The sequence below is a fragment of the Leucoraja erinacea genome, chromosome 13, assembly GCF_028641065.1.
Source record: "Leucoraja erinacea ecotype New England chromosome 13, Leri_hhj_1, whole genome shotgun sequence".
NCBI lineage: Eukaryota > Metazoa > Chordata > Chondrichthyes > Rajiformes > Rajidae > Leucoraja > Leucoraja erinaceus.
In genome coordinates, this window is record NC_073389.1 from 23,872,184 (window position 1) to 23,885,761 (window position 13,578).

The following is a 13,578-nucleotide window of genomic DNA, read 5'->3' on the forward strand; positions in this document are numbered from 1 at the left end:
GAGTGAACGGGTCCTTTCCAGAATGGCAGGCAGTGGCGAGTGGAGTGCCGCAAGGCTCGGTGTTGGGGCCACAACTGTTTACCATATATATTAATGATTTGGAAGAGGGAATTAGGAGCAACATTTGCAAGTTTGCGGATGACACATAGCTGGGTGGCAGTGTGAGCTGTGACGAGGATGTTAGGAGATTGCAGGGTGACCTGGACAGGTTGAGTGAATGGGCAGATGCGTGGCAGATGCAGTATAATATAGATAAATGTGAGGTTATCCACTTTGGCGGCAAAAACAAGGGGGCAGATTATTATCTCAATGGGATTAGGTTAGGTAAGGGGGAGGTGCAGCGAGACCTGGGCATCCTTGTACACCGGTCACTGAAAGTTGGCTTACGGCTACAGCAGGCAGTGAAGAAAGCTAATGGAATGTTGGTCTTCATAACAAGAGGATTTCAGTATAGGAGTAAAGAGGTTCTTCTGCAATTGTATAGGGCTCTGGTGAGACCACATCTGGAGTATTGTGTATAGTTTTGGTCTCCTAATTTGAGGATGGACATCCTTGTGATTGAGGCAGTGCAACGTAGGTTCACGAGATTGATCCCTGGGCTGGCAGGACTGTCATATGAGGAAAGATTGAAAAGACTAGGCTTGTATTCACTGAAGTTTAGAAGAATGAGGGAGGATCTTATAGAAACATATAAAATTATAAAAGGACTGGACAAGCTAGATGCAGGAAAAATGTTCCCAATGTTGGGCGAGTCCAGAACCAGGGGCCACAGTCTTAGAATAAAGGGGAGGTCATTTAAGACTGAGGTGAGAAAAAACTTTTTCACCCAGAGTGTTGTGAATTTATGGAATTCCCTGCCACAGAGGGCAGTGGAAGCCAAGTCACTGGATGGATTTAAGAGAGATTTAGATAGAGCTCTAGGGGCTAGTGGAGTCAAGGGATATGGGGAGAAGGCTGGCACGGGTTATTGATTCGGGACGATCAGCCATGATCACAATGAATGGCAGTGCTGGCTCGAAGGGCCGAATGGCCTCTTCCTGCACCTATTTTCTATGTTTCTATGTTTCTATGAAACACAATTTGCAGTAGTTCATAAAAATAGCTGAAAGAAAATTAGAATGATGCCATTGGCCAGATGTTTGACTTAAAACATTGTAATGAAAGGATTGTGGCGTCACCTGATGGTCAGACCACTTACTGTCGAACCCTCATCAGTGGTTACGAGGACTGTCACGTGACGTCATGGGTTAAGGGGAGTGTCCTGCTACATCAGCAGATCTTACCTTGAGATCACCAGTCAACAGGTAGCTGAGCTCGAGTCAACACCCTCGCTCAGCAGCAGCAGCAGCAATGACTCAATATGTTAGAGAGTCCCAAACGCACATGTATGTCAAACTTATTTCACCGACTAAAGTAACCGTTTGATTACAAAGTTTGGACTCGCTACTGGATAGCCCTAAATTAGATATTTTTAGAATGGCAAAAAGATGTAAGCACTGTTACAAACTAAAATATTAACAAACTACCAGACTGTTGTCTGGATTAGAGGGTTTCAGCTGGAGGGATAGGTTGGATAATCTTGGATTGTTTTCTCTGGAACATTGGTGGTTGAGGGTGACTGGATAGAAGTACATAAAATTACAAGAGGGTAGACAGTCAGAGCTTTTTTCCCCAGGGTGGAAGTGTCCAACACTAGAGGGCACATCTATTAGGTTTGAGTTTAATGGAGATGATAAACACAGAGAGTGGTGGGGGCCTGGAACAAACTGGCAGGGGTGATGGTGGAGGCAGATATGATTGTGGCATTTAAGGAGCTTTTAGATAAGCACATGGAAGTGCAGGGAATAGGGGGATGTGGATCACGTACAGGCAGATGAGATCAATTTAACTTGGCATCATGTTCGACACAAACATGGCGGGCTGAAGGGCACGTTTCTGTGCTGTACTGCTATGTTCTAAAAAACTTTCTACTAACCTAATATTTCTTATTAAAGACACATTTCTAAAATCACCCCATCAAAGACAGTGATAGTGTAATATCCACAGATTCACATTTTCAATGCGAGCACCAACAAAATGATTGAAGCCAAACTTTGATCATGTTTCTCTGCGTCAAAATTGCTGCAGCAAAGTACAAATATTGCAAATATGTGAAACATTCTTCGGCAGATGTTATATTACAAAGAGTTATATTTTATCATTTAAAATCTGCCTACAGAATGCAAACTGATTTTTGTGAACACATGTAATATGTAGTGGCATTCCAAATGGTATTTAATTATGTTTTTATGCTATAATCAGTTGAATCCATATACCTGTACCATTCAATCTTTTTTTTGAATTGTATATACAGTGATCTTACAGGATTTCTGCAGAAATCGTGTATCCAATAATTAATACTTTTACCATTTGACAGCCCATTTTGGTATTCTTAAATGGTACACATTTGTACACTTTTTAAGGCATATGAGAATGAATTTGAGAAATCCAATTTCCCACTGTTGCTTCTAAAGATGTTCTATAATCAGTTGGCTTTCTGCTAATATGTATGTTTTATAAATAATATAAAAAGCAGTAAAATGAAAGAGAGAAGGTATGGCTACTTACTTTTTTAGTTCTAATGAATAAATCATTTGACCTGCTCTCTTTTAATGTTTTCATTTCTTCAGAACCTTTTGGGTTTTTATTTTGTTTTGCGTAATCTATTTCCTCTTTTTTTTCCAATATTTTTGAGTCCTCACCCTCATTTTCTTCTGATATTTTTGAGTTCCCATTATCTTCTGATATTTTTGTGTCCTTATTTTTGCCTGATATTTGTGTGTCCTCATTTGCTCCAGATTTTTCTGTGTCTCTCTTTTCACCTGAGTTTTGTAGGTCTTCAATTTCTCCTACACTGTCTGCATCTTCATTTTCCCCTAAGCTGCCAGAATCTTCATTTTCTTCTAAACTTTCTGAACATTCATCCAACTCTGAACTTTCCGAGTCTTCATTTTCACCAAATCTTTGAGCATCTTCATTTTCTGCTGATATTTTCACATTTTCTTTTTTTTTTAAATCTTTATCAATACAAGAACAGTTATCAATACTCTTCATTAGTATTACATCATCATGACTTTAGCAAACATCATAACTTTAGCAACCATAGCTAAATTCTGCGTGTTGCGTATTTTATTGTCATATGTCACATAAATTTATAACCCTGTCACAATCTGCAACAAATCTGTTTAGAAGGCTTGCAACCCACCTTCTTCTCCCTCTTCCAAGCAAATCCAGTACAGATGACGATGGGAATATAACATATACCATATATGGGTGTTTCTGTAAATACAGCACTCAGCAGTGAAACTGAAGGTCTCCAAACCTGCAGGTTATTTTCTTGTCTTTTTAATGTAATATTCCCATTGTTTCATATCCTGTATTTTAAGTAGTATAGATCATGGTGTATAGCCAAAATGAGATGAAGCATAAATAAATAAACCTGTTTTTACAAAATAAAATATCAGATATGTCTCTGTGTTTTCTTGCCTTTTTTTGTGACATTTTTCAAGCATGATTTAATCAAACCCTTAGGCTAATTTATACCAGAAAGATTACATTAATTTTGCAATTAAATAACTCTATATAAGCCAAATTCTGACTATGCTTATGATTTTTTTTATCATTTATCACACGATAAGACGGTTTTCTGATGCCCCAGGTTTTTGCAGCAGAACTTTAGTAGCAGTGCCCCTTTGGTCACGTTGTGATTTACAAACAGAGTAACTGTTTTTATTTTTATTATTACCTTTTTCATTGTTTATATTTTGTGTTTAAGCTTTCCATTGAAATACTATGAATAGAACTTAAAATCATGAAATAAAAATCTTGTTTGCTCACCTATTTTAGCGGTCTCATTCTGTAGTCCCTCCCGTTGAGTAACGTTGTCAATGCTATTTATAGCGCTATAACAGGGGTGTTTTTTTGCACTCGTCGCGATTTAAAAAAATGTTTAAACAACGCCACTATAATGACCCTACGGGTGAAGCGTGAACTACGAGCATCATGGTGGGTTAGGTGCTGACATTTTGTAAGGGAGCTTAGTATTACATTTTGGTCAAATGTTGGTCAATTTTGATCACAAATTAGCTCAAAAGGATCATAGGTAGGCCCATTCTTAATGCTGTGGTATTTCATTATGATTTAATAACTTTCAAATTTGGCCACGCATGTCACAGGTTGGTATCCTTATATACGGAAACATCCATATACCTATTCAATGTGGATGTAAACCAGATTTTCCATCTTTCTGATTTCCAGCCTCTGCAGTTTTTTTAATAAACATTTCATTTACTTCTAGTGTTTTACAAAGTAAATGTCTACAACAAAGGCATGCTCCAACTACATCGTGGTTTACCATTCTGGAAATTGTATGACCTAACAAAGGAGATATTGATAACCGCTGTAATCAATTATATTTAATATTTCTGCCTCTTCCCATTATGGGTACGGACCTCCCCACCAGCGAGGCAATCTGCAGGAGGCACTGCCTCCAAAAAGCATCAAATATCATCAGGCCCACACCACCTGTCCACGGTTTCACCCAACTACTACCATTGGGAAGAAAGTACAGGAGCCTGAAAATCATGCCCTCCAGGTTCAAGAACAGCTTTCGCCCATCAACAATCATGCTCTTGAACTATGCACAAATATTAACCACTCTATCTCACCAACAATGATCTATCATGGATTTTGTTTTGGTTTCACTACATACTTCGGTTTTGCACTATTATGATCTGGCTGCCTGCGTGTAGGTCCCAGAAGTGGATCTGCAATCATTCATTACAATCTCTCCACTATTTCAAACCTCTAGTCCAACAGATTATCTTTAACCTGTATCCGTACACTGTCGATGGCTTGATTGTAATTGTGTATTGTCTTTCCACTGACTGGATAACATGCAGCAAACTGTACCTCGGTAAACGTGTCAATAAACTACCCTATTAATTTATTTTACCTACTGATTATTGTACATTTATTTGTGCATTGTTGTGTAATGGGCCTTTAAAGCTGTAGCAAGTAAGAGTTTCATTGTTCCATTGGTACAAATGACAATTAAACACTCTTGTCTCTTGAGTTACAACCATAGATTAACGTTGAATAACAGATTAAATTATAATCTGTTTTACCATTGTTATAAATAATTCATTTTTAATATACGTCAATAAAATATTTTTGCTCACCTTGTTCATCTTCCTCTGATTCCAACTGATCTTTATTAATTGATGTTACCTTGTAAAAGACAAGTTGTGACAAGTTTTAAATAATTGACATCCTTACCAACACAGTCTTAGTAAATTAAAACCAGACGAGTTATGATAAATAATTTATTTACAATCAGTCCTGTACTGCCTAACATTGAATCGTGCAATCAAGAAGAAACCAAGATCTAAATTTTCTACAACTTGTGGTAACTTCCACCTATCTATGAACTAACATGAAAAAGAAAGCCCCAAAGAATTCTCATATACAAAACATGATATACAATTCATACTCAAAAAATCTATGGTAAACAAATTGATTCATGGAAATATATCAATGAAAATATTTCCTATTTTTCTTGCATAGTATACAATATTCCCATATACAAAACATGATATACAATTCATACTCAAAACATCTAAGGTATGCAAATTGATTAATGGAAATATATCATGTAAATATTTCCTATTTTTCTGAGCACAAACCGCATATTCAACCATGACGTCCAGTATTATTTGAGCAAAATAAGAGTTGCTTCAGTTTTGCTGAACTATTCAATTGATTCCCAGGCAACAGACAGTGCTCAACATGTACCCTCTCTTATTAAATAAATACTGTATAAATTCTTCAGTCATCAAAGTTGTTGCCTGGTGCATTATGCAGTGTGTAGTGTGTTAATGCACGGGGAATGCGGACTCAATGGGCTGGACTCAATGGGCCGAAGGGCCTGTTTTCACGCTATCTAAACTAAACTGTTGTCTTCCCAATTACCTGATGTCCATCTGAACAATCCCATCTAACATCTACTTCAACCATATCTGCCCGCAACCCCTCATCCAGACCTGAAATGTCACCTATCCATGTTCTCTTGAGATGCTGCCTAACCCTATGTTACTCCAGTACTTTGTATCCCTTTTGGTAAACCAGCATCTGCAGTTCCTTGTTTCTACAGGGAAAATTGGATTTTGGATTTATAGTTATTAGTTAAAGATTAATGGAGGAAAGAGCTTGATATACCAAAAAATGGTGGTGGGCAAGAGCTTGGACCATACATAGAACATTATCATTTAATTTACAATAATGCTGGGCGAGGTTTCTTGATTTTTGTTTTCCCCTCAACCGATTGGACTTTTGCAATAATATAATAAAGGTTCATATAACCAGTGTTCCCTCTAAGGTGTGCGCGTACACACATGTTTTGAAACCAGCGCACAAAGAAAATTTATGTGCGCATAAAAGGATTTCCACGGATATTGAAATTCGGGGGAAAAAAATCTCCGTTATAAAATTTCTCCGCTACAAACTAATTTCAAATTCCGCGGCCCTATCCGGCACCGGGGACAGCTGCAGCCCGCTCTGGCATCAGAGAAATCCGGTCCGCGGGCGCCGCATCCGGCCCACAGGCGCTGCATCTGTCCCTGCACTACACCCGGGGGAGGGCCACGGCCTCCCTCCTCAAAGATGGCGGCGCTGCTGACCAAAGATTATAGAGCAGAGCAAGATAGACCACTCCTCCTAAATCCAATGGACTGACGTATAGTACGTAACAGAACGTCACGGCCGCCATTTGTTTATGCCAAACGCGATTTCTTTGGTAGTGGGGACAGACTCCACAGTTATACAATCTGCTCTTACATCAGGTCGCAGGGAAAAGCAAAGATACTAGAGGCTCCTCTAGTATCTTTGGGGAAAGAGGACGCTTCCTCCACTCCTGAGTTGATCCAGGACTGATTCTCGGTCCCCCCGATACCAGATTAAGGCGGCTGGCGGGAGAGCCTCAAGCGTCGGCGCTCCCGAGGCAGCGGGCAATGCTCCTGTAGTATCCGTTCCAAAGATTGATCCGCACTATCATCTTTGATGTAATCAGTGTTGTAGGGAACAGTGTTTTATATAGCATCGATCGCTTCACTTAGTTAATATTATTGTAAATGTTATTAATATTATTGTAAATTGCAGCTCAATAAAATGGCGTCATGTCATACCCACGTCATACTACACTTTTATCGCAGAGTAGCGCATCTTGCTCTGCTCTATAATCTTTGCTGCTGGCAGGAACCCAGCGGTAAATGGACGGGACAGGACCTTGGAGAGGAGGGAGGGAGAGGATGGGAGAAAGGGAGAGAGGGGTGGAGAGGGAATGGGGGAAAGGAGCGAGGGGGGAGGAGAGGAGGGAGGGGAGAGGGAGGGGGGAGAGCGGGGGGGGAGGACAGGGAGGAGAGAGAGGAGAGGAGGAGGAGAGAGGGAGAGGTGGAGGAGAGGGGGAGAGAGATGGGGGGAGAGGTGGGGGGAGAGGAGAGAGGGGAGAGAGGGGAGGAGAGGAGGGGGGGGAGAAGGGGAGGGGGGAGGACTTGTTTGTTGTGTTAAAATAAAGAACTGTTTCATTTGAAAAACGAAAGCATTCAAGAGTCTGTATGTCATAGACACTACAATGTTACCTAAAATGTATTAATCAATAATTATACAATATTATACAGTATATAATTTATACTTAATCATAAAAATCTCATAATCATATTGACTTTATTGTACAGTTTACGAAGAACCATTTCATATTCTGTAGCTTGCTTATTGAGTTTTTATTGAAAGAAATTTTGATTCACCATGTCAAATTTAAAAGATGCAAAGGGTGTGACGGGCAAAAGAACTGCAAGTTGCTTTAAAGTTGAATGGCTTAACGAAATAGTAAAAACTGCTGCACGAAAAGCTCATGAGGTCATATATTTGCACAAGAATTCAGTGAGGACACACATTTGTAACAGCATTAAAAAATTGCAAAGATTTCTGCGCACAGGAACTACTAAAAATTAGAGAGAACATTGCCTATAACCCAAAGTTTGGCTGGATGATTTGGAAATGTAAAATTGATCAAAGCCACCAGCTTAATTAATATAATATTGGTGTGTTTTTTTTTAAAACAATGACGTGCATCAAATTTACAAACCAAACACACTATGTTGTTTGGACTTTCCTCAAACTAACTAGATGTTGGGGATTAAAGCAATTAATACAAAGTAACTAACCTGCTCACTGACATCATTCTCCTTCTCATCAACTGCTTGTACTATACTTGCTGTTTCTTCACTGTCATCCACCTCATGAATATTCCTTTCCTCTTCATCATCCTCACTTTTATTATTTTTTTCTTTTACCACATATACAACCTCTTCATTTTCATCATTCTGAATTTCCTCCATCTACAAAAGAAAATTAACCAATTTAGCTTTATATTTCCACTCAAAGGGAAAGCTACGCTACTTGGTAACACTAAATGTTTGAGAATAACTGCTTAAGGAATAATATTTTGTTAATATGCAACATATTTTTAACAAAGCCTTATTTTACCATGAATTTAATTTATATGCTATGTCCAATTATGACGTTAAATCATAATATTGTGTGCTGTGCAGAGAAATATCTCACATTAGTTTCAATGGAAAATGGTTGTAGAATATACATTTATCCCTTTGGAGTAACAATGATATGATTTGGTGTTGAACACATCCATGCTCACCAAGCCCTAAAAGCTTGAAGAAGTCTGAAGACATTGAAAGTCTGAAGAAGGTCTCGACCTGAAATGTTGTCTATTTCCTTCGCTCCACAGATGCTGCCTCACCCGCTGAGTTTCTCCAACATTTTTGTCTACCTTCTTAAGCATTAAAAGCTACTACACTGAGGCACTCCATATAAACTGAAGCTCTGGTGCACAAGGTTCTGTATCCTTTCACCTTGGTGCCTTTAGCCTTTAGAGATACAGCATAGAAACAGGCCCTTCGGCCCACCGGGTCCGCGCCAACAAGCGATCACCCCATGCACTAGCACTATCCTACACAGGAGGAAACATTTACAGGTCAATTAACCTACAAACCTGCATATCTTTGGACGATGGAAGAAACCAGAGCACCCAAAGAAAACCCATGGCATCACAGGAAGAACGTACAAATTCTGTACAGACAGTATCCGTAGTCAGGATCAAACCTGGGACTGAGGCGCTGTGAGGCAGCAACTCTACCGCTGTGCCTTTGTGCCGCCCCGCCTGTCTATTAAATGTCCCTATGTACTAGATATGAAGTATGAGTATTAAATATCTTCTGTTCGGCATTATTTCTATTTCTCCTTAGTTATTATCCATGCACATAACTGTTTTTACTTGCCTTAATCGTGAAATAGTGAATAGAAATAGTGCCTTTTACAGGTAATTTCAATCATGCAATCCTCCAATTTTTGGTTTATATACCTACTATAATTAAACCTTTCAGACCTTGCAAAAATGTTTTTTACCATTTCTCCACTTATCCGGATTCACCTAATAAATAATCAATTACTTATTAATATTGTAATTATGGTTTAAAATATATTTATATCAATAGGAAAATCACATCTGTAATATTTTAATATTTCCACAGTTTGATTTAGTGTACAATTCCCAATTAAGTACTTCATTTCTTTATGAATCCCAATGAACTGTCTACTAAGGATAGACACAAAGTGGCTGGAGTAATTCAGAGGGTCAGGCAGAATCTCTGGAGAAAAAGGATGGGTGACGTTTTGGGTCGGGACCATCCTTCAAACGAAGAAGTTCTGAAGAAGGGTTCTGAACCAAAACATCACCCACCCCTTTTTCTCCAGAGATGCTATCTGACCCCCTGTGTTACTCCAGCATATTGTGTCTAACTTTAGTATACAGTGCCCTCCAAAATGTTTGAAACAAAGACCCATCATTTATTTATTTGCCTCTGTACTCCACAATTTGAGATTTGTAATAGAAAAAATCACATGTGGTTAAAGTGCACATTGTCAGATTTTAATAAAGGCCACTTTTACACATTTTGGTTTCACCATGTAGAAATTACAGCTGTGTTTATACATAGTTCCCCCCCACTACAGGGCACCATAATGTTTGGGACACATGGCTTCACAGGTGTTTGTAATTGCTCAGGTGTGTTTAGTTGCTTCCTTAATGCAGGTATAAGAGAGATCTCAGCACCTAGTCTTTCCTCCAGTCATTCCATCACCTTTGGAAACTTTTATTGCTGTTTATCAACAAAAGTTGTGCTAATGAAAGTCAAAGAAGCCATTATGAGACTGAGAAACAATAAAACTGTTAATGACATCAGCCAAACCTTAGGCTTACGAAAATCAACTGTTTGGAACATCATTAAGAAGAAAGAGAGCATTGGTGAGCTTACTAATCGCAAAGGGACTGGCAGGCCAAGGAAGACCTCCACAGCTGATGACAGAAGAATTCTCTCTATAATAAAGAAAAATCCCCAAACACCTGTCCGACAGATCGGAAACACTCTTCAGGAGTCAGGTGTGGATTTGTCAATGACATTGTCCACAGAAGATTTCATGAACAGAAATACAGAGGCCACACTGCAAGATGCAAAACACTGGTTAGCTGCACAAATAGGATGGCCGGGTTACAGTTTGCCAAGCGGTACATAAAAGAGCAATCACAGTTCTGGATAAAAGTCTTGTGGACAGATGAGATGAAGATTAAATTATATCAGAAAAGGAACTGCCCAAGATCCAATGCATACCACCTCATCTGTGAAACATGGTGGTGGGGGTTTTATGGCCTGGGCATGTATGGCTGCTGAAGGTACTGGCTCACTTATCTTCATTGATGATACACTACTGATGGTAGTAGCATAATGAATTCTGAAGCGTATAGACACATCCTATCTGCTCAAGTTCAAACAAATGCCTCAAAACTCATTGGCCGGCGGTTCATTCTACAGCAAGACAATGATCCCAAACATACTGATAAAGCAACAAAGGAGTTTTTCAAAGCTAAAAAATGGTAAATTCTTGAGTGGCCAAATCAATCACCCAATCTGAACTGAATTGAGCATGCCTTTTATTTACCAAAGAGAAAACTGAAGGGGACTAGCCCCCAAAACAAGCATAAGCTAAAGATGGCTGCAATACAGGCCTGGCAGAGCATCACCAGAGAAGACACCCAGTAACTGGTGATGTCCATGAATCGTAGACTTCAGCAGTAATTGCATGCAAAGGATATGCAGCAAAGTACTAAATATGACCACTTTCATTGACATGACATTGCTGTGTTCCAAACATTATGGTGCCCTGAAATGGGGGGGACTGCTGTAATTTCTACATGGTGAAACCAAAATGTATAAAAATGGTCTATTAAAATCTGACAATGTGCACTTTAACCACATGTGATTTTTTTCTATTACAAATCTCAAATTGCGGAGTACAGAGGCAAATAAATAAATGATGGGTCTTTGTCCTAAACATTATGGAGGGCACCGAATATCAGCATCTGCAGATCCTTTTGTGCACATTTTGTTCTGCTAAAGAAATGCGTTAAAGAGGGGGGCCTTTCCTAGATAATTGTATTTTGGTCCATAACCTAAGAATTAATTCACTGGCATAGTTCAGGTAAGTATTTACTTCCAAAGAAGGATTTTTATTTCATTTTGGTAGATTAAACTATTACAGTATTCACAATTAGCTGACAGGAACCCTAGTTCTCAAAGCTACTGCATCACCTCAGGCAACACCTTTCTGATCTTGCTCGTGCATGGTCAGCTGAGCCACATTTTCTGACAGAAGCTGCTAAGCTGGCTGGAAAATCAACCTTACAAGAGGTTCTCAGTGGGGAAACTGGCCTATTTCCATTAAAGTTCACAGTTTAATAATGGTCTGCTTCTTCAGTGGGTTTTGCATGTGGAATGCCAAGATTAATAAGTAAAATCTACACAATAACTCCTTTAAGATAGGTTAGCTCTATTTTAAACTTTTGAATAATAGCCTTGTAACTTTTAAATATCCAAAGCTAATTAGACTAAAGTTCACTAATCTGTTAAAATCCTTTTCAAGTCTGAGATCAAACTAATACACATGATTACAACACCGTTAATGCTAATGATTTTTATTTCTAGTGAGGTTATACTGCATACAGTATAATGTGCAGAAATAAAAAATCAGAACCACGATATCTCAGAGTACAGAAACAGGCTTTTCCTCATAGCTACTCCATGACGAACAAGATGCCCATCTAATTTAGTCTTATTTGCCCAGATTTGACCATTAACCCTATAAACCTTTTAGACTTGAGAGATACAGTGCAGAAATAGGCCCTTCAGCCCACCAAATCTGTGCTGACCAGCAATCACCATTATCTAACACCAACACTATCCTACACACTAGGAACAATTTACAATTTTTTTACCAAAGCCAACCCAATCTACAAACCTGTACATCTTTGGAGTATGGGATGAAACCAGAGCACCCAGACAAAACCCACACAGTCACAAGGAGAACATACAAACTCCATACAGACAGCACCCATAGTCAGGATCGAACCTAGGTCTCTGGCGCTGTAAGGCAGCAAATCTACTGCCCATATTCTATTTCCAAATGTCTTGGAAATATAGTTGTAAATATCTTTAATATTCCTCTGGCAGCTCAACCCATATACCCATCACCCTCTGTGTGAATAAGTGGCCTGTCAGATTGTTATTACATTTTCCCCTCTCACTTCTCACCTTAAATCTATGCCCCCTAGCTCTTGATTACCCAACCCGTTGAAAAATAGACACCTATCTATGCCCCTCATGATTTTATACACCACTATAAAAGTGCTTCCCAATCTCCTATGTCCCAAGGAATTAAGTCCGAAGCTGCCTTGTCTACCTTGTCGAGCTCTCTATCAATTTCCTGCCTTGCAACTCTGCCTCATTACTGCTTTGGACTCCACCCACTGCCGATCAAAAGTAAACAAGTCCACAGCACTAAAAAAATGTGCCTGCCAGAATATTGGTCACCATCCAGTTCAGGTGCAACCTGTCCTAGTATGAGTCACTGTCATAGTCATAGAGCACGGAAACAGGCCTTTCACCCAATCTCACCATGCCGACCAAGGTACCCCGACTACACTAGTTCCATCCACCCGAATTTTGCCCATATCCCACAAAACCTTTCCTCTGGATCACTTCTGCCCCAGAAGAGATCCCAGTGATCCAAAAATCTGAATCTTTGCCCCGGCACCAAATCTTCAGATATACATTCATTTGAAAGATACTGTAGACACAAAGTGCTGGAATAACTCAGAGGATCAGGCAGCAGCTCCGGAGAAAAAGAATAGGTGACATTTCAGGTTGAAACCCTTCTTCAGACTGAAACTAGAGGTGGGGGAATGGCGGCTACTTACTGCAGATGTTGAAGGAGCGGAGCCTTCTCAAAAAGTACAGCCGGCTCTGTCCCATCTTGTGTAGGGCCTCAGCGTTCCTGGACTAGTCCAGTTTACTGTCCAGGTACACTCCAAGGAATTTCTACTCCCTGGTAAACTGCACATCCACACAATTGATG

The 13,578-nt window shown here is 39.5% G+C and overlaps 1 protein-coding gene across 2 annotated transcripts in view; it reads right to left on the reverse strand.

Moving 5' to 3' along the window:
• LOC129702689 (X-linked retinitis pigmentosa GTPase regulator-like) overlaps positions 1-13,578 on the reverse strand; it is a 76,470-nt gene that overhangs the window by 2,474 nt on the left and 60,418 nt on the right. The window contains exons 14-16 of one of the 2 annotated variants that reach the window (XM_055644595.1): positions 8,259-8,432; positions 5,220-5,268; positions 2,608-3,056 (exon numbers count right to left, since the gene is read on the reverse strand). In XM_055644595.1, coding sequence (XP_055500570.1) covers positions 2,608-3,056; positions 5,220-5,268; positions 8,259-8,432 — 672 coding nt within the window. The remainder of the gene's footprint in view (positions 1-2,607; positions 3,057-5,219; positions 5,269-8,258; positions 8,433-13,578) is intronic. The other variant, XM_055644596.1, reaches the window with a different exon arrangement.